The sequence below is a fragment of the Dendropsophus ebraccatus genome, chromosome 9 (genome assembly GCF_027789765.1).
Source record: "Dendropsophus ebraccatus isolate aDenEbr1 chromosome 9, aDenEbr1.pat, whole genome shotgun sequence".
Classification (NCBI taxonomy): Eukaryota; Metazoa; Chordata; class Amphibia; order Anura; family Hylidae; genus Dendropsophus; species Dendropsophus ebraccatus.
The window spans coordinates 120,942,821-120,970,799 of NC_091462.1; the positions used below are offsets into that span (position 1 = coordinate 120,942,821).

General features: G+C 54.0%; 1 protein-coding gene across 3 annotated transcripts; it reads right to left on the reverse strand.

Annotated features, from left to right (window-relative positions):
* FBRS (fibrosin) lies at positions 1-27,457 on the reverse strand. Of its 3 annotated transcripts, none has more exons than XM_069984767.1 (19): positions 26,887-27,457; positions 25,293-25,436; positions 17,204-17,278; positions 17,087-17,122; positions 16,510-16,539; positions 16,157-16,199; positions 10,275-10,503; positions 9,959-10,194; positions 9,708-9,871; positions 9,522-9,575; positions 8,903-8,998; positions 8,017-8,082; positions 5,992-6,015; positions 5,599-5,670; positions 4,984-5,101; positions 4,823-4,900; positions 1,450-1,533; positions 1,122-1,302; positions 1-1,044 (listed from the first exon to the last, which is right to left on the reverse strand). In XM_069984767.1, the coding sequence occupies exons 1-19, from the start codon at positions 27,142-27,144 to the stop codon at positions 399-401; spliced, it is 2,634 nt and encodes an 877-aa protein (XP_069840868.1). In that variant the 5' UTR covers positions 27,145-27,457; the 3' UTR covers positions 1-398. The 3 variants fall into 3 exon arrangements, with proteins under 3 accessions (XP_069840868.1, XP_069840867.1, XP_069840869.1); XM_069984766.1 differs by having other exon boundaries at positions 16,151-16,199; XM_069984768.1 differs by lacking the exon at positions 26,887-27,457 and adding an exon at positions 26,728-26,743 and having other exon boundaries at positions 16,151-16,199.
* Between the last annotated feature and the right edge of the window lie 522 nt (positions 27,458-27,979).

Consider the following 27,979-nt stretch of genomic DNA (forward strand, 5'->3'; position numbering starts at 1 on the left):
TATTACAACCTATACAAGGAAGTTTTATTAAGATTCAGATAGCAGAAAGTTGGGATTAACCTTACAACAGGCAGAGCAGGAGATAAAAGTTCATGTACTGATGACACCATTACTTGAGGAGAAGGTCAGTTTGTTGCCACCTTCTTCATTCTCCTCCAAGATGATGATGATTATGATCATAGGCTGTTGACTGGGAAAAGGTTTATTGATCTTCTAGTTACAGGACCATCTATCCTGGCCCTCTGCCCAGCACATCTCTCATCCAGAGAAACCTGAAACAGGAAACGTCACGGGGAACACAGTGCTTAAAATTATCACGTTATACCATAAAAATGTACAAAAGCCCAGGGCCTCAGGGTGGAGGATAGAAATATGTACAAGAGTAGACCACAGCAGCTCTATCTGCAGTCTCTGTCTTTGAAAAGGTCCCTACGAGGAGGGGATCCGGGCCGGGATGTAGAGATAAGGGGTGGGGGGGCACTCAAGAGGTTGATTGGAGGGGTCTTACAGAGAAGTCCAGTCGCTGGGTGCGGGTACAGTGCACCCAACATGGATGGAGCAGCAGGCTGCATGGTAACATGAGATGGTAAGCCATAGATTCGTGCCCGTTCAAAGTCTTCACGCAGAATATGAGCCCGCTCTTCTCGTTGCTCATAAAGGCGTTGGGAAGGTGCAGGGGGAAGGCGAAGAGGTGGAGGATCCGCTCTACGGTACACATCTCTCCAGGCTTCCAGTGCATTGGGGTACTGCTCTCCCAGAAAAGCCCCGCGCAGACGTTCAAAGGGCGGTGATGGGTGAGACAGATGGAGACCAGGCAACGTAGAGCGCCCCACCTCAAAGCTCAGCAGCTCCGGCTCCTCCTTCACCTTTACTTTGGAAGGATGGTCCGGTGTCAGGCGAGGCTTCATGTCAGAGCTGCTGCCTGGTCTGATGGTAATATAAGGGGAAAGAGTGCGAGAAGAGCTACGTTCCTCACTTCCAGGCAGACGTTGTGTGGTTGTAAGAGGTGAAACCCGTGGTGCCAAGCGGGAATACAGAAGATCCCTGTGTGGGGAAAGCATACTTATAAAGTATATGTGTGGTCATACACGTGACAATGTAATGGCTCTGAGCATGCTTACCGCTCCTTCTCATCCTTTATGTGTGTGCCATGTAGATCCATGTCCCCAACTTTACCACAGATCTGAGGAGGTGGTGCAGGGAAGGTGGGTGGAGTGCGGTGTAGCCGATTCCAATGATCATGGGGGTTGGGGAAACTGTGGGCTATAGGGGCTTCCTTGTGATTAAACATGGGGGAGGAATCTAGAAGATAAAGCAGAAGAAATGCATTTACAGGTGTCTAGTAAGTGACAAGCCCCACACCCAATAACCCAAGCTGAAAACACAACATAAGACACGATCAATGAACAACCAAAAAGGAGGCCTCTAACTACACATATAATGACTCACTGTAAGAGGGGTTTCCCAGTCCACCAAAAGCACCATTTGTCAAGGATGCGAGAGCAGACAATCCAGGTGCCCTTAAGAAAGGATCTGAAAGCAAGAAACAAGAGGTCAAGGGTCCGGGCTAGACCAGCCAATCCTAGGCTATAACCTGGGCATCAGGTTGTTCTTTAATGGGGCTGTCCAAGAGAGATGGGTGAGGTCCTCAACCCCTTCAAGACCAAGCCTATTTGGGCCTTAAGGACCAGGCTCATTTTTCTCACTTTATGCGCTTATAGCTCAGTGATGCTGTAACGTATGCTAGCCATTCTGAGATTTGGTCACTATCTTGTGTGTTTTTTGTGAAAAACCTAAAAATATCATGACAATTTTGAAAAATTTGCACTTTACAAACTTCGAAAATCTCTGCTTCTAAAAACAAAGTCGTATCACATAAATTAGTTAGTAAGTCACATTACCAATATGTCCTCTTTATTCTGGCATAATTTGGGAAACATATTTCACATTTTTCAGGCGTTACGGGGCTTAGAAATGTATCAGCAAATTATCAAATTTTCATGAAATTTCCAAAACTAATTTTTTTAGGGACCAGTTCTTTTTTTTAAGTGGATTTAGGAGGTTTGTATACTGGAAACCCCCATAAGTGACCCCATTTTGGAAACTAGACACCTTAAAGAATTAATCTAGGGGTATAATGAGCATTTTAACCCTACAGGGGCTGGAGGAAAGTATTCACAATTAGGCCGGAAAAAAAATGGAAAATAGAATTTTTCCAAAAATATGTTTACATTAAATCTCATTCTCAAAAGCAAAATGAGAGAAAACACACCCCAAAATCTGTAACGCAGGTTCTCCTGAGTAGAACGGTACCCCATATGTGGGTATAAACCACTGTATGGGCACACAGCAGGGCTCAGAAGGGAAGGAGTGTCATTTTGCTGGAGCAAAACCGCAGCTAGTAATGGTTATAAGAATAGCAACGTTGCTTAAAAAAAATATAAGATTACAGGTAATCTGGGGTGGTGGTGGTGGTGGTGGTGACGGGCAACCCAGCGTGGTTACGGGTAATCTGAGATGGTTACAAGTAATCCGGGGCATCTGACTTTTTATCCTGTTACCAATTATTTATGGTGACAGAGGATAAAAAGTGCCGGCAGTATTTGGAGCAAGCCATCAGCGGCATATAGTATATACTGCTTGTAGTATATTCTAGTATATATTGCTTGTACCAGGACCACACCATTGGTCCCAACATTGCCCCATGCACCATCTCCGGTGGTCCCTGATCATTGCCCCATGCTCTCCACCACCTCCGGTGGTCCCTGATCATTGCCCCATGCTCTCCACCACCTCCGGTGGTCCCTGATCATTGCCCCATGCTCTCCACCACCTCCGGTGGTCCCTGATCATTGCCCCATGCACCATCTCCGGTGGTCCCTGATCATTGCCCCATGCACCATCTCCGGTGGTCCCTGATCATTGCCCCATGCACCATCTCCGGTGGTCCCTGATCATTGCCCCATGCACCATCTCCGGTGGTCCCTGATCATTGCCCCATGCACCATCTCCGGTGGTCCCTGATCATTGCCCCATGCACCATCTCCGGTGGTGGAGAGAATGGGGCTTTGATCATGTTTAGGAATCAATCAGAGTCTGTTCACAGTAATGGCGACTATCTTCCTAACAAAAACCCACAAAAACTGTCGCCACATTGCAAGATCCATAGCGCTCTTATCTTTTGCGCGACAGAGCTGGTTTTGGGCTCATTTTTTGCGGGAAGATGTGTCGTTTCTATTGATACCAAGTCTTACATATATAGGACTTTTTAATCTCTTTTAGGACATATTTTCTAAAGCGGATTGATAAAACACAGCAATTTTTTTTTTTTTTTTTTTTTTTTAAATTACAGCGTGTGTCGTGCGATATATTTAATGATTTCGTTTTATAGATTGCTGTTACGGACGTGGCGATAGGTTTTGTGTTTTAGATGTGTTTTAGATCTGTTTTATGTAACAGTTAATAGTGTATAGGGAATATAATGCATTTATATTATTGGGGGGGTTGTGTTTTGGTGCACTTTTTTTTACTTTTACACTAGCGCACATTACTGTACACTAGTGTAATACTGTAAAGTGATCTGTGATACAATACATTGTACTACTACTGTGGTGCAGTGTATTGTATTATGCATCATGCTGACAATCTGCATAGCCAGGCCTATCAGCATGATGGCATCTCTATGGTAATCCTGGGGGCAGTCATTAGGCCCCTGGTATTACCATAGAGACCATCAAGGGACCGGATGGCGCCGCAGGACCGCCGATCACGTGAGTATACCCGCGGCAGCCACCGCAACCCATTACATGCTGGGCATTTAATGGGTTAAGTTTCAGGACGAGATCAGCTGTGACACTGACAGCTGATCCCCCGCCGCAAGGGGGCGGCAGAGCATTTGGATATGTACACAGCTAAAAGGTGTACGTATCAGAATAAAGCCCATTAGTGACCGCTGTAAAAATACGTAGTGGCGGTCACTAAGGGGTTCATGTGATATTTATATTGCCAGCGCCATTACGCACACGGCCATACTAAATATGTACTTTTTTTTTTACATTTATTATTGTATTGGGGGCTATGGGGCTTATATATAAATTTTATTTTATTATAAATGTATTTTGTGTGTGTTTTTTTTTTTACACTTTATGTTTTTGTCCCACCATGGGGACTTTACTGTAAAATTGCCTGATTACAGGCATAGAGCATAGCAGGGCTCATCAGCACTGCAATACACTAGGCCTGCAATAGGCAAAGCTGACCAGACTCTAGGCTGAGCCTGATCAGCCACCGTAGCTGTGACACCAGGAGGCTTCTGGGAAGCCTCCTGATGTCATAGCAACCATTGGGCTGTGGGATCTCACCGCACAGCCCTGATGGAGGAGGGAGGATTCTCCCTTCCTGCAGTACTATAGGTGCTGTGATCGCACAGATTGCAGCACCTATAGGGTTAACTGCTGAGATCCAAGACTCTGCCTGGATCTCAGCAGTTGCGGCGGGTCCAAGCCGGGGATGACACGGGCACAGCTCCTGCGCCCCTGTCATCCCTGGGACGGGGTTCCCATGATTACACTTGCTCCCTGTCGGCCTAGGTTTTCACCCTACAGGCCGTCCTTACTGCTGAGGATAGCAACAACCACTGGAAGGTGGGGCTGTAACGGATGAGGTCTGGAGGTTGTTACTGTGGACTCCAGCACCCCGGGTAGTCTCAGCTATGGTCAGGGGCATCTTCTGAGACCATGCTGCTGCTCAAGGTATTACAGCATGGCAGCTGCATTACCCTACATGTGGGGGCAGTACGGCCACCCTCCTATCACACACTCACCAGAGGGTCCAGCCTGGGAAAGAAATGTGGCGGCTGAAGGAGCAACCTGGAACTGTGCAGGGGCGTGAGATACAGCACCTAAAGAGAGAGAGAAACGTGATCCGGCGGGACAGCAAATACACTGCCCTGCTCAACAGCAGACAACCGCCAGGTCCACTTACCTGTCAGGAGGGAAGCGGGCTGAGCCAGCTCATGTGTGGTGGGCAGAGGACTCAGGCCTGCATTCAGACACAGGAGGTCACTACGGAACTCAGGCTTGTGAGGATTCCCATGGGCGAGCTGTGATGGAGACAAAGAAAAATCCTGAGCAGGGCGGCAGGAACCACAGCTGAGTAACATCAAAAGTACAAAACATTACCCAAGACCCCCATGATAAGAATGGAGGCGAACAACATATGGCAGCGCTGCACATCATCTTTGTCCAGGCAGCCACAGACATGCTTCTCCACTATAATGCAAGGACCTACAGTATTTACAGCAATGATATAACGGCTATAGGGTGGCTGACACAGAAGGGCAGAGCAGGGATGCCCCGGATACAAGGTGACATCACGCTTTTCTGGCTCTAGCCTGTATAGGTCACACTCCGATAATGTGTGCTCCCATCTTGGGGTCCATTAGGTTGTCTAGCTCGGGGATCGATCAGACACAGGGAGCCGTCTACAAGAAGTTACCCAGCCCCACCATAACCTGCAAGGCTATTCCCATATAGAAGGGCTTATGACCAGCCCCGGTCACACAGAGTTCAGGCAGCACAAGCTAGAATGAGCCCATACCTTCATTCTCTCCTGATGTCGCAGGATCATATACGCCACACGGACGTGCATGGCACACCAGCGTCCGGACCTCTGCCACAGAAACACACGAGGAGAATTAAAACCCAACAACCAAAGAGACCTTCATTTCCCCTTCAGGGTATGCCGCTTCTACTCATTCACACATACGGTACCACGCGCACCCTGCAGCACTGGATGGACGTGTCACAGAATAGACATCAGCGGGGACTGTGACGCCACCATGTGGAACGTGAGGTTGCAGCATTAAAGATAAAGTGGCTGAAAAAAATACAATGTATAGTGGGGAGGGACACGGCATATACTGATCTATTGGCTGCCACTTGCTTCAGGCCATGGAAACCTCCCACATACACGGAGGACACAGACACTTACCCTCGGCTTGAATTGTTCCGTTATCTGGAGACAAAACAAAAAAAGGACTAAGAGCCGACAGCATTCGTATGTACCTCGACATAAGCCTGCAGGTGCCGGAAGGTCATCTCCAATGGCACACGCTCGGCCTCCGCCCCTCCGCCCTACGCTCGGCCTCCGCCCCTCCGCCCTCCGCCCCTCCGCCCTACGCTCGGCCTCCGCCCCTCCGCCCTACGCTCGGCCTCCGCCCCTCCGCCCTCCGCTCGGCCTCCGCCCCTCCGCCCGGCCTCCGCCCCTCCGCTCGGCCTCCGCCCCTACGCTCGGCCTCCGCCCCTACGCTCGGCCTCCGCCCCTACGCTCGGCCTCCGCCCCTACGCTCGGCCTCCGCCCCTACGCTCGGCCTCCGCCCCTACGCTCGGCCTCCGCCCCTACGCTCGGCCTCCGCCCCTACGCTCGGCCTCCGCCCCTCCGCCCTACGCTCGGCCTCCGCCCTACGCTCGGCCTCCGCCCCTCCGCCCTCCGCCCCTCCGCTCGGACTAAGAGCCGACAGCATTCGTATGTACCTCGACAATAGCCTGCAGGTGCCGGAAGGTCATCTCCAATGGCACACGCTCGGCCTCCGCCCCTCCGCCCTCCGCTCGGCCTCCGCCCCTACGCTCGGCCTCCGCCCCTCCGCTCGGCCTCCGCCCCTACGCTCGGCCTCCGCCCCTACGCTCGGCCTCCGCCCCTACGCTCGGCCTCCGCCCCTCCGCCCTCCGCTCGGCCTCCGCCCCTCCGCCCTACGCTCGGCCTCCGCCCCTCCGCCCTACGCTCGGCCTCCGCCCCTCCGCCCCTCCTCCCTACGCCCGGCCTCCGCCCCTCCGCCCGGCCTCCGCCCCTCCGCCCTACGCTCGGCCTCCGCCCCTCCGCCCTACGCTCGGCCTCCGCCCCTCCGCCCTACGCTCGGCCTCCGCCCCTCCTCCCTACGCCCGGCCTCCGCCCGGCCTCCGCCCCTCCGCCCTACGCCCGGCCTCCGCCCCTCCGCCCGGCCTCCGCCCCTCCGCCCTACGCCCGGCCTCCGCCCTACGCCCGGCCTCCGCCCCTCCGCCCTACGCCCGGCCTCCGCCCCTCCGCCCGGCCTCCGCCCGGCCTCCGCCCGGCCTCCGCCCCTCCGCCCGGCCTCCGCCCCTCCGCCCGGCCTCCGCCCCTCCGCCCGGCCTCCGCCCTACGCTCGGCCTCCGCCCCTCCGCCCTACGCTCGGCCTCCGCCCCTCCGCCCTACGCTCGGCCTCCGCCCCTCCGCCCTACGCTCGGCCTCCGCGCCTCCGCCCCTCCGCCCTACGCTCGGCCTCCGCCCCTCCGCCCTACGCTCGGCCTCCGCCCCTCCGCCCTACGCTCGGCCTCCGCCCCTCCGCCCTACGCTCGGCCTCCGCCCCTCCGCCCTACCGCTCGGCCTCCGCCCCTCCGCCCTACGCTCGGCCTCCGCCCCTCCGCCCTACGCTCGGCCTCCGCCCCTCCGCCCTACGCTCGGCCTCCGCCCCTCCGCCCTACGCTCGGCCTCCGCCCCTCCGCCCTACGCTCGGCCTCCGCCCCTCCGCCCTACGCTCGGCCTCCGCCCCTCCGCCCTACGCTCGGCCTCCGCCCCTCCGCCCTACGCTCGGCCTCCGCCCCTCCGCCCTACGCTCGGCCTCCGCCCCTCCGCCCTACGCTCGGCCTCCGCCCCTCCGCCCTACGCTCGGCCTCCGCCCCTCCGCCCTACGCTCGGCCTCCGCCCCTCCGCCCTACGCTCGGCCTCCGCCCCTCCGCCCTACGCTCGGCCTCCGCCCCTCCGCCCTACGCTCGGCCTCCGCCCCTCCGCCCTACGCTCGGCCTCCGCCCCTCCGCCCTACGCTCGGCCTCCGCCCCTCCGCCCTACGCTCGGCCTCCGCCCCTCCGCCCTACGCTCGGCCTCCGCCCCTCCGCCCTACGCTCGGCATCCGCCCATTTAATGATTTTTCCTACACCAACACCACCCTCCTGCCTTCAGATCTGCAAATCCCTTATTCTCTCAGCAATTCTGATCACTTACCCGAGGAGCCTTGTGGGGCATCGGTGGAGGCACAGAGCATCGTGAGGCCAGCTCAGAACTTGTGCTCTGTAACAAAAAGGCAGAAACATAAGAACTCCAGAGAGGAACTGTACACCCCACCCACACAGAAGGTCCCCCCCCCCCCACCCACACAGAAGGTCCCCCCCCCCCCACCCACACAGAAGGTTCCCCCAAACACCCACCCACCCACACAGAAGGTTCCCCCAAACACCCACCCACCCACACAGAAGGTTCCCCCAAACACCCACCCACCCACACTGAAGGTTCCCCCAAACACCCACCCACCCACACTGAAGGTTCCCCCAAACACCCACCCACCCACACTGAAGGTTCCCCCAAACACCCACCCACACTGAAGGTTCCACCACCTCACCCACCCACCCACACGGAAGGTTCCCCCAAACACCCACCCACCCACACTGAAGGTTCCCCCAAACACCCACCCACCCACCCAGAAGGTTCCCCCACCCCACCCCCCCACCCACACGGAAGGTTCCCCCAAACACCCACCCACACTGAAGGTTCCCCCCAGCTCCCACCCACCCACCCAGAAGGTTCCCCCACACAGAAGGTTCCCCCACCAACACCCTACCCACACAGAAGGTTCCCCCACCCACCCAGAAGGTTCCACCCACCACCACCCTACCAACACAGGAGGTTTCCCCACCAACACAGAAAGCCCCCCTATTTATCACCCAAAGAAGACCCTCTTCCCACACCTACAAAACAGTAAGTGCCCCATAAAGCAAAGCCAAGCCCCCCCCCCCAATTGCCAAAAAAACCAAGCCCCTTCCCCCCACATATCTCCAAAAATAAAAGAACGACCCCCCCCCCTCCCAAAACATTAATAAAACATTAAGCTCACCTTGGGTTGAAAAGCCCCCTGTAGAGATCCAAAGGAGACGCTAGGAGGTAGAACCGGGGGTAGTGCAGTAATAACTGGAGAAAAGGGAGGGAAAAACTGGAGAACAAAAATAAGCTGTGAGCTGCAGGGAAGAAACGCCATAAGAGGGGAAGGGGTCAGAGGTCACAAGTGCCACATAGAAGGGTCAGAGATCACAGGCAGCAGAGAAGGATAAGATCACAGGGAGGGGTCAGAGGTCACAAGCAGCAGAGAAGGGTCATAGCTCACAAGCGGCACAGAAAAGGGTTAGATATCACAAGCGGCACAAAGAAGGGTCAGATCACAGGGAGGGGTGAGAGGTCAAAAGCAGCAGAGAAGGGTCAGGGGTCACAAGCGGCACAGAAGGGTCAGATCACAGGGAGGGGTCCGAGGTCACAAGCAGCAGAGAAGGGTCAGGGGTCACAGGCGGCACAGAGAAGAGTGATAGCTCACGAGCGGCACAGAAAAGGGTCAAATATCACAAGCGGCACAAAGGGGGGTCAGGTGTCACAAGAAGAGGTCAGAGGTCACAAGCAGCAGAGAAGGGTCAGGGGTCACACTAGATATGGAGAGGAGCAGCGGTATAAGTAGAGATGCTTACAGAGCTCGGATTCTGTCTGTACAGGTTTTCTATTTTACCCGGATATTTTTCAAACTGTAAAGAAAGTGAAATAGAGGATGTTATGGGGGACGGCGGCCACGGCGCACAGGTAACACGTAGGACGAGACGGAGAAGCAGGACGTGAGGAGGTTACACAGGAGCACAGGATGGAGGCTGGCGACTCACATTGTGGGGGTAGGGGGTGAAGTGCTGGTGTGTGTGCTGGTGAGTATGCTGATGGTTGTGCTGGTGGAACTGGTACATGGGTCTGACTGCTGCACCAATCTCAGCCGCGCTCCCCGGAGCCGCCAGGAAACGAGATCCCATCTCTTGTCCGATAATATTATGTTCTGGAACAGAAAACAAGTGGATTACACCCAACACAACGGCGCCCCCCAGTGACCCCACTACACCTTCACTAGGGACGTTATACTCACCAGACAACACGGCCGAGGGTGGATGACCTGGGACCTGCAGAAGCGGGGGTGGTGGAGGAAGGGCTTGAGTGGCAAACAGATTCATGTGATGATGGGAAGGAGGACGCAGAACAGAGGGGAGGGCGGAGGGCGCCGTGTGGACAGGCAGGGATATAGATGGCGGTGTCGGCCGCTGAGACAAGGCTGGAGCAGGTGGTGCTGCAGGCAGAGGCTTGGGGGCAGAACTCCGGCTGGAACTAAGAATACAACATCATATAAGACCATGGCTCACACATACAGAAGGAAGAAGCCCCCCGACAGCCCTGGCCGTCCTTACCTGCTGACACCAGGCTCCACACTGGGAGGTGGCGGCGGCGGCTGCACAGGCACAGGCTCCACTTTGGGGGAGGCAATGGCGGGCTCCTGTGATGAGGCCACCGATAGAGGCTGTGTGGCTGGAATATACTCCATCTCAGGCTCCTGGCTCTTCTCACAACTCCTCCCCAAACCAGAGATATGGGAGAAGACCGTCAGCTTTATCCGACCCCCGGAGAGGGGAGGTGAGGCTGCAGGAGACAAGACACAATGGTGAGAGATATGGGAGAGGACCAACAGCTTTATCCGACCCCCGGAGAGGGGAGGTGAGGCTGCAGGAGACAAGACACAATGGTGAGAACACATAAATGGCAGGGCTGTGGAGTCGGACTCAGAATCCAGCTTTAAAAGTTTTTTTTTTACAAGTTTTGCTCATGAATATATATTATGAGCAACATTCTAATAAGACACTGGCCCTATTACATAAGGGTGGTCGGGGAATATATCAGTAATAGGACACTGGGTGGTCGGGGAGAGGTTGTCGGTCACTATTTGGCAGTTTGTTTCTGAGCTGGAAGAGTCCATTGTGTGGGGGGAGATCTGTGCTGGTCTCTTCCTGGATGACTGTATATGAGCAGCAGTGTAATATGGAGATATCCTGTGTAATATAGAGGAGGAGGAGGAGACATAAGGAGTGTAGCTGTAACCTCTGTCCTCAGGGCCGGGTTTTTCTTCAGTCTTCTATGGCTGCAGCTGTGTGTGTTCTTGCGTGCCCCACAGTGACCTTCTACTATATATCACTATGTGTGACCTCTCTCTATATCACTATGTGTGACCTCTCTATATCACTATGTGTGACCCCTCTCTATATCACTATGTGTGACCCCTCTCTATATCACTATGTGTGACCCCCTCTATATCACTATGTGTGACCTCTCTCTATATCACTATGTGTGACCCCTCTCTATATCACTATGTGTGACCCCTCTCTATATCACTATGTGTGACCTCTCTATATCACTATGTGTGACCCCTCTATATCACTATGTGTGACCCCTCTCTATATCACTATGTGTGACCTCTCTATATCACTATGTGTGACCTCTCTATATCACTATGTGTGACCCCCTCTATATCACTATGTGTGACCTCCCTCTATATCACTATGTGTGACCCCTCTCTATATCACTATGTGTGACCTCTCTATATCACTATGTGTGACCCCTCTCTATATCACTATGTGTGACCCCCTCTATATCACTATGTGTGACCTCTCTCTATATCACTATGTGTGACCCCTCTATATCACTATGTGTGACCCCTCTCTATATCACTATGTGTGACCTCTCTATATCACTATGTGTGACCTCTCTATATCACTATGTGTGACCTCTCTATATCACTATGTGTGACCCCTCTATATCACTATGTGTGACCCCTCTCTCTATATCACTATGTGTGACCTCTCTATATCACTATGTGTGACCCCCTCTATATCACTATGTGTGACCTCTCTATATCACTATGTGTGACCTCTCTATATCACTATGTGTGACCCCCTCTATATCACTATGTGTGACCTCTCTATATCACTATGTGTGACCCCCTCTATATCACTATGTGTGACCCCTCTCTCTATATCACTATGTGTGACCCCTCTCTCTATATCACTATGTGTGACCTCTCTCTATATCACTATGTGTGACCTCTCTATATCACTATGTGTGACCTCTCTATATCACTATGTGTGACCCCCTCTATATCACTATGTGTGACCCCTCTCTCTATATCACTATGTGTGACCCCTCTCTATATCACTATGTGTGACCCCTCTCTATATCCCTATGTGTGACCCCTCTATATCACTATGTGTGACCTCTCTCTATATCACTATGTGTGACCTCTCTCTATATCACTATGTGTGACCCCTCTCTATATCACTGTGTGACCCCTCTCTATATCCCTATGTGTGACCCCTCTATATCACTGTGTGACCCCTCTATATCACTATGTGTGACCCCTCTCTATATCACTATGTGTGACCCCTCTCTATATCACTATGTGTGACCCCTCTCTATATCACTATGTGTGACCTCTCTATATCACTATGTGTGACCCCTCTCTATATCACTATGTGTGACCCCTCTCTATATCACTATGTGTGACCCCTCTCTATATCACTATGTGTGACCTCTCTATATCACTATGTGTGACCCCTCTATATCACTATGTGTGACCTCTCTCTATATCACTATGTGTGACCCCTCTCTATATCACTATGTGTGACCTCTCTATATCACTATGTGTGACCCCTCTATATCACTATGTGTGACCTCTCTATATCACTATGTGTGACCCCTCTCTATATCACTATGTGTGACCCCTCTCTATATCACTATGTGTGACCTCTCTATATCACTATGTGTGACCCCTCTATATCACTATGTGTGACCCCTCTATATCACTATGTGTGACCTCTCTCTATATCACTATGTGTGACCCCTCTCTATATCACTATGTGTGACCCCTCTCTATATCACTATGTGTGACCTCTCTATATCACTATGTGTGACCCCTCTCTATATCACTATGTGTGACCCCTCTCTATATCACTATGTGTGACCCCTCTATATCACTATGTGTGACCCCTCTATATCACTATGTGTGACCCCTCTCTATATCACTATGTGTGACCCCTCTCTATATCACTATGTGTGACCCCTCTCTATATCACTATGTGTGACCCCTCTCTATATCACTATGTGTGACCCCTCTCTATATCACTATGTGTGACCCCTCTCTATATCACTATGTGTGACCCCTCTATATCACTATGTGTGACCCCTCTATATCACTATGTGTGACCCCTCTCTCTATATCACTATGTGTGACCTCTATATCACTATGTGTGACCTCTATATCACTATGTGTGACCCCTCTCTATATCACTATGTGTGACCTCTCTCTATATCACTATGTGTGACCTCTCTATATCACTATGTGTGACCTCTCTATATCACTATGTGTGACCTCTCTATATCACTATGTGTGACCCCTCTCTATATCACTATGTGTGACCCCTCTATATCACTATGTGTGACCTCTCTATATCACTATGTGTGACCTCTCTCTATATCACTATGTGTGACCTCTCTCTATATCACTATGTGTGACCCCTCTATATCACTATGTGTGACCCCTCTATATCACTATGTGTGACCCCTCTATATCACTATGTGTGACCCCTCTATATCACTATGTGTGACCCCTCTCTATATCACTATGTATGACCCCTCTCTATATCACTATGTGTGACCCCTCTCTATATCACTATATGTGACCCCTCTCTATATCACTATGTGTGACCTCTCTCTATATCACTATATGTGACCCCTCTCTATATCACTATGTGTGACCTCTCTCTATATCACTATATGTGACCCCTCTCTATATCACTATGTGTGACCTCTCTATATCACTATGTGTGACCTCTCTATATCACTATGTGTGACCCCTCTATATATCACTATGTGTGACCTCTCTATATCACTATGTGTGACCTCTCTATATCACTGTGTGACCCCTCTATATCACTATGTGTGACCTCTCTATATCACTATGTGTGACCCCTCTATATCACTATGTGTGACCTCTCTATATCACTATGTGTGACCCCTCTATATATCACTATGTGTGACCCCTCTATATATCACTATGTGTGACCTCTCTATATATCACTATGTGTGATCCCTCTATATATCACTATGTGTGACCTCTCTATATCACTATGTGTGACCTCTCTATATATCACTATGTGTGACCCCTCTATATATCACTATGTGTGATCCCTCTCTATATCACTATGTATGACCCCTCTCTATATCACTATGTGTGACCCTCTCTATATCACTATGTGTGACCTCTCTCTATATCACTATGTGTGATCCCCCTCTATATCACTATGTGTGACCCCTCTCTATATCACTATGTGTGACCCTCTCTATATCACTATGTGTGACCCTCTCTATATCACTATGTGTGACCCCTCTCTATATCACTATGTGTGACCTCTCTATATCACTATGTGTGATCCCTCTCTATTACAGGGATCGGGCAGTGTTTCTGTGATGAATATTAGTTAGAAGCATAGAAGATGTCAGCAGGAAAAGCCCCCCTGCTCCATCTAGTCTAGTTGTGAGTAGTTCAGGACATGGAGGCTGGAGACTGGCTGCACCCACAGGAGAAGCTGCTGTATATACAGTATATATTCCCTCAAAGTCGCCCCAGGACCATGTAGGACATTAGGGAGAAGCTGCTGAGCCGGTGTGATAGATATCTCCCCTGGTATATGACCGGCCATTTATCAAGGAGCAGGAGGCCGAGTCGGACCTGATAAAATTCAGGAGTCAGAGTTGGAGCTGCAGCTTACCGACCCCACAGCCCTGATTAATGGTGTGCCCGTCAGCCATAAACGCTTCATTCTGTATGTGGGGAGATACGGCGCCTGCCACACCCTGCTGCCCATTGCAGTATGACTGTCAAGCAAGGTCAGAGATGGGGGGGGGACACAAGTAGGCGGTACAACCATTAGCAGATAATGGACTTGGGAACAGTGACACTTTGTGCTTCCAGAACAAAGAAAATGCTTTCTTTTACTGGTACAGATATATGACAGGTATCATGTGTCTCCTGACCTCTATATAACAGTATCAGCAGTCTGGAAGCACAGACAGATATATGACAGGTCCCATGTGTCTCCTGACCTCTATATAACAGGGTCAGCAGTCTGGAAGAACAGACAGATATATGACAGGTCCCATGTGTCTCCTGACCTCTATATAACAGGGTCAGCAGTCTGGAAGCACAGACAGATATATGACAGGTATCATGTGTCTCCTGACCTCTATATAACAGGGTCAGCAGTCTGGAAGCACAGACAGATATATGACAGGTCCCATGTGTCTCCTGACCTCTATATAACAGGGTCAGCAGTCTGGAAGCACAGACAGATATATGACAGGTCCCATGTGTCTCCTGACCTCTATATAACAGGGTCAGCAGTCTGGAAGCACAGACAGATATATGACAGGTATCATGTATCTCCTGACCTCTACATAACAGGGTCAGCAGTCTGGAAGCACAGACAGATATATGACAGGTATCATGTGTCTCCTGACCTCTATATAACAGGGTCAGCAGTCTGGAAGCACAGACAGATATATGAGGGGTTCCATGTGTCTCCTGACCTCTATATAACAGGGTCAGCAGTCTGGAAGCACAGACAGATATATGACAGGTCCCATGTGTCTCCTGACCTCTATATAACAGGGTCAGCAGTCTGGAAGCACAGACAGATATATGACAGGTCCCATGTGTCTCCTGACCTCTATATAACAGTGTCAGCAGTCTGGAAGCACAGACAGATATATGACAGGTCCCATGTGTCTCCTGACCTCTATATAACAGGGTCAGCAGTCTGGAAGCACAGACAGATATATGACGGGTCCCATGTGTCTCCTGACCTCTATATAACAGTGTCAGCAGTCTGGAAGCACAGACAGATATATGACAGGTATCATGTGTCTCCTGACCTCTATATAACAGTGTCAGAAGTCTGGAAGCACAGACAGATATATGACGGGTCCCATGTGTCTCCTGACCTCTATATAACAGGGTCAGCAGTCTGGAAGCACAGACAGATATATGACAGGTATCATGTGTCTCCTGACCTCTATATAACAGGGTCAGCAGTCTGGAAGCACAGACAGATATGTGACAGGTCCTGTGTGTGAGAACTAAGGGGTTCAAACCGTAAGGGCCATGTGAGCTTCTCTACTGCTAATGTTGCTTTTTGGAGAGAGTCTTGAGAAGCCACAAGAGTAACCAGTGAGGTCTCACCTGTACCTGTAGAGATGGTGAACGAGACGGCCAGATCATCACCGGGCACCTGCGGAGGAGAAGACCACACTGTAGTGAGGGGGATACCAGTGCAGGAGGGCGGCATAACACAGGAGGGCAGCTCAGCAACCCACATGACCACAGGTGAGATCAAGAGAGACACCACACAACCCGCGGGGCACCAGGGGCATGACATAGCTGACAGGATGATGGACACTACACAGCCCTACACCTAACCAGGGGTCCAGAGAAGAGACAAGGCTACAGCCCTACACCTAACCAGGGGCCCAGATAAGAGACAAGGCTACAGCCCTACACCTAACCAGGGGCCCAGATAAGAGACAAGGCTACAGCCCTACCTGCTCCTCGGAGCTGCTCTCAGCATCGCACTGAAAAAAAGAGAGAAGAATGAAGAGTCTAAATTTGACCAATATCATACAGTGACCTCAAGGAGGAGATCCCCCCCCCAGACACCCTAAAGGAGAGCCCCCCACCCAGGAGAGAGATCCCCCCCCAGACACCCTAAAAGAGAGACCCCCACCCAGGAGAGAGATCCCCCCCCCCCCAGACACCCTAAAGGAGATCCCCCCCCCAGACACCCTAAAGGAGAGCCCCCCACCCAGGAGAGAGATCCCCCCAGACACCCTAAAGGAGAACCCCCCCACCCAGGAGAGAGATCCCCCCCAGACACCCTAAAGGAGAACCCCCCACCCAGGAGAGAGATCCCCCCCCCAGACACCCTAAAGGAGAGCCCCCCACCCAGGAGAGAGATCCCCCCCCCCAGACACCCTAAAGGAGAGCCCCCCACCCAGGAGAGAGATCCCCCCCCAGACACCCTAAAGGAGATCCCCCCCCAGACACCCTAAAGGAGAGCCCCCCACCCAGGAGAGAGATCCCCCCCCAGACACCAGAGTCGATCGCCCCCCACATACTTACAATGTATCCCGCGTCCAGACAGCAGCGCAGACAATCCTGAAAGAGACAACACTCAGTGATCATCAAGAAGAGAGAGTGCAGAGACACAAGGAGACCGCCAGGGGGCGCTCCACTCACCTGATGGGTCTCACGCTCCGGACCAGAAGGCCGTGTACACGAGGTGATGGAGCCAACCGCGAAACAGTGCCGCTTCTGCAAGAGAGGAAGAGGTTAACTTCCACCGCAAACAAGAGCCCGGCACCCCCAGGGGCCCGACAGGCATGACAAGAGCCCGGCACCCCCAGGGGCCCGACAGGCATGACAAGAGCCCGGCACCCCCAGGGGCCCGACAGGCATGACAAGAGCCCGGCACCCCCAGGGGCCCGACAGGCATGACAAGAGCCCGGCACCCCCAGGGGCCCGACAGGCATGACAAGAGCCCGGCACCCCCAGGGGCCCGACAGGCATGACAAGAGCCCGGCACCCCCAGGGGCCCGACAGGCATGACAAGAGCCCGGCACCCCCAGGGGCCCGACAGGCATGACAAGAGCCCGGCACCCCCAGGGGCCCGACAGGCATGACAAGAGCCCGGCACCCCCAGGGGCCCGACAGGCATGACAAGAGCCCGGCACCCCCAGGGGCCCGACAGGCATGACAAGAGCCCGGCACCCCCAGGGGCCCGACAGGCATGACAAGAGCCCGGCACCCCCAGGGGCCCGACAGGCATGACAAGAGCCCGGCACCCCCAGGGGCCCGACAGGCATGACAAGAGCCCGGCACCCCCAGGGGCCCGACAGGCATGACAAGAGCCCGGCACCCCCAGGGGGCCCGACAGGCATGACAAGAGCCCGGCACCCCCAGGGGCCCGACAGGCATGACAAGAGCCCGGCACCCCCAGGGGCCCGACAGGCATGACAAGAGCCCGGCACCCCCAGGGGCCCGACAGGCATGACAAGAGCCCGGCACCCCCAGGGGCCCGACAGGCATGACAAGAGCCCGGCACCCCCAGGGGCCCGACAGGCATGACAAGAGCCCGGCACCCCCAGGGGCCCGACAGGCATGACAAGAGCCCGGCACCCCCAGGGGCCCGACAGGCATGACAAGAGCCCGGCACCCCCAGGGGCCCGACAGGCATGACAAGAGCCCGGCACCCCCAGGGGCCCGACAGGCATGACAAGAGCCCGGCACCCCCAGGGGCCCGACAGGCATGACAAGAGCCCGGCACCCCCAGGGGCCCGACAGGCATGACAAGAGCCCGGCACCCCCAGGGGCCCGACAGGCATGACAAGAGCCCGGCACCCCCAGGGGCCCGACAGGCATGACAAGAGCCCGGCACCCCCAGGGGCCCGACAGGCATGACAAGAGCCCGGCACCCCCAGGGGCCCGACAGGCATGACAAGAGCCCGGCACCCCCAGGGGCCCGACAGGCATGACAAGAGCCCGGCACCCCCAGGGGCCCGACAGGCATGACAAGAGCCCGGCACCCCCAGGGGCCCGACAGGCATGACAAGAGCCCGGCACCCCCAGGGGCCCGACAGGCATGACAAGAGCCCGGCACCCCCAGGGGCCCGACAGGCATGACAAGAGCCCGGCACCCCCAGGGGCCCGACAGGCATGACAAGAGCCCGGCACCCCCAGGGGCCCGACAGGCATGACAAGAGCCCGGCACCCCCAGGGGCCCGACAGGCATGACAAGAGCCCGGCACCCCCAGGGGCCCGACAGGCATGACAAGAGCCCGGCACCCCCAGGGGCCCGACAGGCATGAGGGACATTCATTACAGTTTTCCTCTTTCCCACTTTGCAGTTTTATTAGAGGTTCTCTACAGAGATGCCACCCAGGACACACTGGTATTACTGGTTCTCTACAGAGATGCCACCCAGGACACACTGGTATTACTGGTTCTCTACAGAGATGCCACCCGGGACACACTGGTATTACTGGTTCTCTACAGAGATGCCACCCAGGACACACTGGTATTACTGGTTCTCTACGGAGATGCCACCCAGGACAGACTGGTATTACTGGTTCTCTACAGAGATGCCACCCAGGACACACTGGTATTACTGGTTCTCTACAGAGATGCCACCCAGGACACACTGGTATTACTGGTTCTCTACAGAGATGCCACCCAGGACACACTGGTATTACTGGTTCTCTACAGAGATGCCACCCAGGACACACTGGTATTACTGGTTCTCTACAGAGATGCCACCCGGGACACACTGGTATTACTGGTTCTCTACAGAGATGCCACCCAGGACACACTGGTATTACTGGTTCTCTACAGAGATGCCACCCAGGACACACTGGTATTACTGGTTCTCTACAGAGATGCCACCCAGGACACACTGGTATTACTGGTTCTCTACGGAGATGCCACCCAGGACACACTGGTATTACTGGTTCTCTACGGAGATGCCACCCAGGACACACTGGTATTACTGGTTCTCTACAGAGATGCCACCCAGGACACACTGGTATTACTGGTTCTCTACGGAGATGCCACCCAGGACACACTGGTATTACTGGTTCTCTACAGAGATGCCACCCAGGACACACTGGTATTACTGGTTCTCTACGGAGATGCCACCCAGGACACACTGGTATTACTGGTTCTCTACAGAGATGCCACCCAGGACACACTGGTATTACTGGTTCTCTACAGAGATGCCACCCGGGACACACTGGTATTACTGGTTCTCTACAGAGATGCCACCCAGGACAGACTGGTATTACTGGTTCTCTACAGAGATGCCACCCAGGACACACTGGTATTACTGGTTCTCTACGGAGATGCCACCCAGGACACACTGGTATTACTGGTTCTCTACAGAGATGCCACCCAGGACACACTGGTATTACTGGTTCTCTACAGAGATGCCACCCGGGACACACTGGTATTACTGGTTCTCTACAGAGATGCCACCCAGGACACACTGGTATTACTGGTTCTCTACAGAGATGCCACCCAGGACACACTGGTATTACTGGTTCTCTACAGAGATGCCACCCAGGACACACTGGTATTACTGGTTCTCTACGGAGATGCCACCCAGGACACACTGGTATTACTGGTTCTCTACGGAGATGCCACCCAGGACACACTGGTATTACTGGTTCTCTACAGAGATGCCACCCAGGACACACTGGTATTACTGGTTCTCTACGGAGATGCCACCCAGGACACACTGGTATTACTGGTTCTCTACGGAGATGCCACCCAGGACACACTGGTATTACTGGTTCTCTACAGAGATGCCACCCAGGACACACTGGTATTACTGGTTCTCTACAGAGATGCCACCCGGGACACACTGGTATTACTGGTTCTCTACGGAGATGCCACCCAGGACACACTGGTATTACTGGTTCTCTACGGAGATGCCACCCAGGACACACTGGTATTACTGGTTCTCTACAGAGATGCCACCCAGGACACACTGGTATTACTGGTTCTCTACGGAGATGCCACCCAGGACACACTGGTATTACTGGTTCTCTACAGAGATGCCACCCAAGACACACTGGTATTACTGGTTCTCTACAGAGATGCCACCCAGGACACACTGGTATTACTGGTTCTCTACAGAGATGCCACCCGGGACACACTGGTATTACTGGTTCTCTACAGAGATGCCACCCGGGACACACTGGTATTACTGGTTCTCTACGGAGATGCCACCCAGGACAGACTGGTATTACTGGTTCTCTACGGAGATGCCACCCAGGACACACTGGTATTACTGGTTCTCTACGGAGATGCCACCCAGGACACACTGGTATTACTGGTTCTCTACAGAGATGCCACCCAGGACACACTGGTATTACTGGTTCTCTACGGAGATGCCACCCAGGACACACTGGTTCTCTACAGAGATGCCACCCAGGACACACTGGTATTACTGGTTCTCTACAGAGATGCCACCCAGGACACACTGGTATTACTGGTTCTCTACAGAGATGCCACCCAGGACACACTGGTATTACTGGTTCTCTACAGAGATGCCACCCAGGAGTTACTGGTATTACTGGTTCTCTACGGAGATGCCACCCAGGACACACTGGTATTACTGGTTCTCTGCAGAGATGCCACCCAGGACACACTGGTATTACTGGTTCTCTACAGAGATGCCACCCGGGACACACTGGTATTACTGGTTCTCTACAGAGATGCCACCCAGGACAGACTGGTATTACTGGTTCTCTACAGAGATGCCACCCAGGACAGACTGGTATTAGTGGTTCTCTACAGAGATGCCACCCAGGACAGACTGGTATTAGTGGTTCTCTACAGAGATGCCACCCAGGACACACTGGTATTAGTGGTTCTCTACAGAGATGCCACCCAGGACACACTGGTATTAGTGGTTCTCTACGGAGATGCCACCCAGGACACACTGGTATTACTGGTTCTCTACGGAGATGCCACCCAGGACACACTGGTATTACTGGTTCTCTACAGAGATGCCACCCAAGACACACTGGTATTACTGGTTCTCTACAGAGATGCCACCCAGGACACACTGGTATTACTGGTTCTCTACAGAGATGCCACCCAGGACACACTGGTATTACTGGTTCTCTACAGAGATGCCACCCAGGACACACTGGTATTACTGGTTCTCTACGGAGATGCCACCCGGGACACACTGGTATTACTGGTTCTCTACGGAGATGCCACCCGGGACACACTGGTATTACTGGTTCTCTACGGAGATGCCACCCGGGACACACTGGTATTACTGGTTCTCTACAGAGATGCCACCCAGGACACACTGGTATTACTGGTTCTCTACAGAGATGCCACCCGGAACACACTGGTATTACTGGTTCTCTACGGAGGAGCCACCCAGGACACACTGGTATTACTGGTTCTCTACGGAGATGCCACCCAGGACACACTGGTATTACTGGTTCTCTACGGAGATGCCACCCGGGACACACTGGTATTACTGGTTCTCTACGGAGATGCCACCCGGGACACACTGGTATTACTGGTTCTCTACGGAGATGCCACCCAGGACACACTGGTATTACTGGTTCTCTACAGAGATGCCACCCGGGACACACTGGTATTACTGGTTCTCTACAGAGATGCCACCCGGGACACACTGGTATTACTGGTTCTCTACGGAGATGCCACCCGGGACACACTGGTATTACTGGTTCTCTACGGAGGAGCCACCCAGGACACACTGGTATTACTGGTTCTCTACAGAGATGCCACCCAGGACACACTGGTATTACTGGTTCTCTACAGAGATGCCACCCAGGACACACTGGTATTACTGGTTCTCTACAGAGATGCCACCCAGGACACACTGGTATTACTGGTTCTCTACAGAGATGCCACCCGGGACACACTGGTATTACTGGTTCTCTACAGAGATGCCACCCAGGACACACTGGTATTACTGGTTCTCTACGGAGGAGCCACCCAGGACACACTGGTATTACTGGTTCTCTACAGAGATGCCACCCAGGACACACTGGTATTACTGGTTCTCTACAGAGATGCCACCCGGGACACACTGGTATTACTGGTACTCTCTGGAGGAGCCACCCAGGACACACTGGTATTACTGGTTCTCTACAGAGATGCCACCCAGGACACACTGGTATTACTGGTTCTCTACGGAGATGCCACCCGGGACACACTGGTATTACTGGTTCTCTACAGAGATGCCACCCAGGACACACTGGTATTACTGGTTCTCTACAGAGATGCCACCCGGGACACACTGGTATTACTGGTTCTCTACAGAGATGCCACCCAGGACACACTGGTATTACTGGTTCTCTACAGAGATGCCACCCAGGACACACTGGTATTACTGGTTCTCTACAGAGATGCCACCCAGGACACACTGGTATTACTGGTTCTCTACGGAGATGCCACCCGGGACACACTGGTATTACTGGTTCTCTACAGAGATGCACCCAGGACACACTGGTATTACTGGTTCTCTACAGAGATGCCACCCAGGACACACTGGTATTACTGGTTCTCTACGGAGATGCCACCCAGGACAGACTGGTATTACTGGTTCTCTACAGAGATGCCACCCAGGACACACTGGTATTACTGGTTCTCTACGGAGATGCCACCCGGGACACACTGGTATTACTGGTTCTCTACAGAGATGCCACCCGGGACACACTGGTATTACTGGTTCTCTACAGAGATGCCACCCAGGACACACTGGTATTACTGGTTCTCTACGGAGATGCCACCCAGGACAGACTGGTATTACTGGTTCTCTACGGAGATGCCACCCAGGACAGACTGGTATTACTGGTTCTCTACAGAGATGCCACCCAGGACACACTGGTATTAGTGGTTCTCTACAGAGATGCCACCCAGGACACACTGGTATTACTGGTTCTCTACGGAGATGCCACCCGGGACACACTGGTATTACTGGTTCTCTACAGAGATGCCACCCAGGACACACTGGTATTACTGGTTCTCTACAGAGATGCCACCCGGGACACACTGGTATTACTGGTTCTCTACAGAGATGCCACCCAGGACACACTGGTATTACTGGTTCTCTACAGAGATGCCACCCGGGACACACTGGTATTACTGGTTCTCTACGGAGATGCCACCCAGGACACACTGGTATTACTGGTTCTCTACGGAGATGCCACCCGGGACACACTGGTATTACTGGTTCTCTACGGAGATGCCACCCTGGACACACTGGTATTACTGGTTCTCTACAGAGATGCCACCCGGGACACACTGGTATTACTGGTTCTCTACGGAGGAGCCACCCAGGACACACTGGTATTACTGGTTCTCTACAGAGATGCCACCCAGGACACACTGGTATTACTGGTTCTCTACAGAGATGCCACCCAGGACACACTGGTATTACTGGTTCTCTACAGAGATGCCACCCGGGACACACTGGTATTACTGGTTCTCTACAGAGATGCCACCCGGGACACACTGGTATTACTGGTTCTCTACAGAGATGCCACCCGGGACACACTGGTATTACTGGTTCTCTACAGAGATGCCACCCGGGACACACTGGTATTACTGGTTCTCTACAGAGATGCCACCCAGGACACACTGGTATTACTGGTTCTCTACAGAGATGCCACCCAGGACAGACTGGTATTACTGGTTCTCTACAGAGATGCCACCCGGGACACACTGGTATTACTGGTTCTCTACAGAGATGCCACCCAGGACACACTGGTATTACTGGTTCTCTACGGAGATGCCACCCAGGACACACTGGTATTACTGGTTCTCTACGGAGATGCCACCCAGGACACACTGGTATTACTGGTTCTCTACGGAGATGCCACCCAGGACAGACTGGTATTACTGGTTCTCTACAGAGATGCCACCCAGGACACACTGGTATTAGTGGTTCTCTACAGAGATGCCACCCAGGACACACTGGTATTACTGGTTCTCTACGGAGATGCCACCCGGGACACACTGGTATTACTGGTTCTCTACAGAGATGCCACCCAGGACACACTGGTATTACTGGTTCTCTACAGAGATGCCACCCGGGACACACTGGTATTACTGGTTCTCTACAGAGATGCCACCCAGGACACACTGGTATTACTGGTTCTCTACAGAGATGCCACCCGGGACACACTGGTATTACTGGTTCTCTACGGAGATGCCACCCAGGACACACTGGTATTACTGGTTCTCTATGGAGATGCCACCCGGGACACACTGGTATTACTGGTTCTCTACGGAGATGCCACCCTGGACACACTGGTATTACTGGTTCTCTACAGAGATGCCACCCGGGACACACTGGTATTACTGGTTCTCTACGGAGGAGCCACCCAGGACACACTGGTATTACTGGTTCTCTACAGAGATGCCACCCAGGACACACTGGTATTACTGGTTCTCTACAGAGATGCCACCCGGGACACACTGGTATTACTGGTTCTCTACAGAGATGCCACCCGGGACACACTGGTATTACTGGTTCTCTACAGAGATGCCACCCGGGACACACTGGTATTACTGGTTCTCTACAGAGATGCCACCCAGGACACACTGGTATTACTGGTTCTCTACAGAGATGCCACCCGGGACACACTGGTATTACTGGTTCTCTACAGAGATGCCACCTGGGATCACTATATTATTCTGCATCCCCCCAAGAAATGAATGCAGTCACCGGATTGGCTGCCGTGGGCATCTGCCCCCATCCCAGGACACATTGATATACCTTGCTCTTGTGTGCCCGCTCATCAGGCTGATTCTCACTGGCTCCGGGGTCCTCCGAGCTGCCACCGTCACTTCTCTTTCTCTTTCCTGAGGGACGTTTTCTGTAGGGTTCTTCTAATGGGACAGACTCCATGGAGACATCTCTCTACAGGCGAGACCACAGTGCAAATGAGGAGGCCGAGCGGAGTGATCCGGGCCTCATGTCCCCCCAAACCCATCAACATACCACCCCTATCTTACCCCCCGGAACACAGAGCCAGAATCAACCACCCATTCCTTACCACGAGGACGGCAGAGTCATAGCCCTCCTCTCCCTGACCTCCCATCTACCACCGACCCCATAACCCTCCTCTCCCTGACCTCACCTCTACCACCGGCCTCATAGACCCCATAACCCTCCTCTCCCTGACCTCCCATCTACCACCGGCCTCATAGACCCCATAACCCTCCTCTCCCTGACCTCCCATCTACCACCGACCCCATAACCCTCCTCTCCCTGACCTCCCATCTACCACCGGCCTCATAGATACCATAACCCTCCTCTCCCTAACCTCCCATCTACCACCGACCCCATAACCCTCCTCTCCCTGACCTCACCTCTACCACCGGCCTCATAGACCCCATAACCCTCCTCTCCCTGACCTCCCATCTACCACCGGCCTCATAGACCCCATAACCCTCCTCTCCCTGACCTCACATCTACCATCGGCCTCATAGACCCCATAACCCTCCTCTCCCTGACCTCACCTCTACCACCGGCCTCATAGACCCCATAACCCTCCTCTCCCTGACCTCCCATCTACCACCGGCCTCATAGACCCCATAACCCTCCTCTCCCTGACCTCACATCTACCACCGGCCTCATAGACCCCATAACCCTCCTCTCCCTGACCTCCCATCTACCACCGGCCTCATAGACCCCATAACCCTCCTCTCCCTGACCTCACCTCTACCACCGGCCTCATAGACCCCATAACCCTCCTCTCCCTGACCTCCCATCTACCACCGGCCTCATAGACCCCATAACCCTCCTCTCCCTGACCTCACCTCTACCACCGGCCTCGTAGCCCCCATAACCCTCCTCTCCCTGACCTCACCTCTACCACCGGCCTCATAGACCCCATAACCCTCCTCTCCCTGACCTCACCTCTACCACCGGCCTCATAGACCCCATAACCCTCCTCTCCCTGACCTCACCTCTACCACCGGCCTCGTAGCCCCCATAACCCTCCTCTCCCTGACCTCACCTCTACCACCGGCCTCATAGACCCCATAACCCTCCTCTCCCTGACCTCACCTCTACCACCGGCCTCATAGACCTCATAACCCTCCTCTCCCTGACCTCCCATCTACCACCGAACTCATAGACCCCATAACCCTCCTCTCCCTGGCCTCCAGGCTACCACCGGCCTCGTAGCCCCCATAACCCCCCTCACCTGCATGGCCTCCAGGCTACCACCGGCCTCGTAGCCCCCATAACCCCCCTCACCTGCATGGCCTCCAGGCTACCACCGGCCTCGTAGCCCCCATAACCCCCCTCACCTGCATGGCCTCCAGGCTACCACCGGCCTCGTAGCCCCCATAACCCCCCTCACCTGCATGGCCTCCAGGCTACCATAGCTGCTGATACAGAAGCCATCTATGAGATCTTCTTCCCGCAGGATGACACTTTCGTCGCCCCTCTTCCGCCTTTTCCTCTTGCGCTGTGGGCGTGGCCAGACTGCTGGCTCTGGACTTGAGGATAGGGAGTTTGCGGGTGATGGGCCCCTCTGGCGATCTCTTTGAGCCTTTGAGCGTCTGTGTGGGAGGCGGGGCCCGGGGCGGCTCCGGGGTATATGGGGCGGGGCCTCCATGTCAGGGACTTTACCCTCCGGGTTGGCGCATATCTCTGCACTACAGCCTGTTCTCCGATTCACAGGTAGCGATGGAATTGCTGGAGTCGTCGTGTTGCGTCTCTGGTCGGGGGATCCAGTCACCAATCACACATGACCGTCAGCACCGGAGCGCAGAACTACCAAAGCCCACCGAATCTGAGGGGCTCCGGGGCCAAAGGACAAAGACAGCTGGGGGCCACATGGAAGGAGAACTCACCGCAGAGATGGGGAACACCGAGATATGGGGGGGGGGGGGGGAATCCCTCTGTAACCCTGGAGATGGGGGGGCCTGGGACTCTAGGGGTAAGGGGGGTCCTAAGCTTAGGAATAGAGAAGGCAATGATAGGGGAGGGGGGCAGTAACCCTGGAGATGGGGGGAGGGGGGCAGTAACCCTGGAGATGGGGGGAGGGGGGCAGTAACCCTGGAGATGGGGGGAGGGGGCAGTAACCCTGCAGATGGGGGGAGGGGGGCAGTAACCCTGCAGATGGGGGGAGGGGGGCAGTAACCCTGCAGATGGGGGGAGGGGGCAGTAACCCTGCAGATGGGGGGAGGGGGCAGTAACCCTGCAGATGGGGGGGGGCAGTAACCCTGCAGATGGGGGGGGCAGTAACCCTGCAGATGGGGGGAGGGGGCAGTAACCCTGCAGATGGGGGGAGGGGGCAGTAACCCTGCAGATGGGGGGAGGGGGCAGTAACCCTGCAGATGGGGGGAGGGGGCAGTAACCCTGGAGATGGGGGGGAGGGGGGGCAGTAACCCTGCAGATGGGGGGAGGGGGGCAGTAACCCTGCAGATGGGGGGAGGGGGGGCAGTAAC

What these genes read in the sequence shown, in the direction of transcription:
- FBRS (XM_069984766.1), bottom strand. Translation starts at nt 27,144, where the DNA reads ATGGAGGCCCCGCCCCATATACCCCGGAGCCGCCCCGGGCCCCGCCTC. An exon ending in GTCTGGACGCGGGATACATT is followed by an intron (nt 16,540 to 17,086) that starts GTAAGTATGTGG and finishes TCTTTTTTTCAG; the next exon opens with TGCGATGCTGAGAGCAGCTC. An exon ending in GTGGAGCCTGGTGTCAGCAG is followed by an intron (nt 10,195 to 10,274) that starts GTAAGGACGGCC and finishes TTGTATTCTTAG; the next exon opens with TTCCAGCCGGAGTTCTGCCC.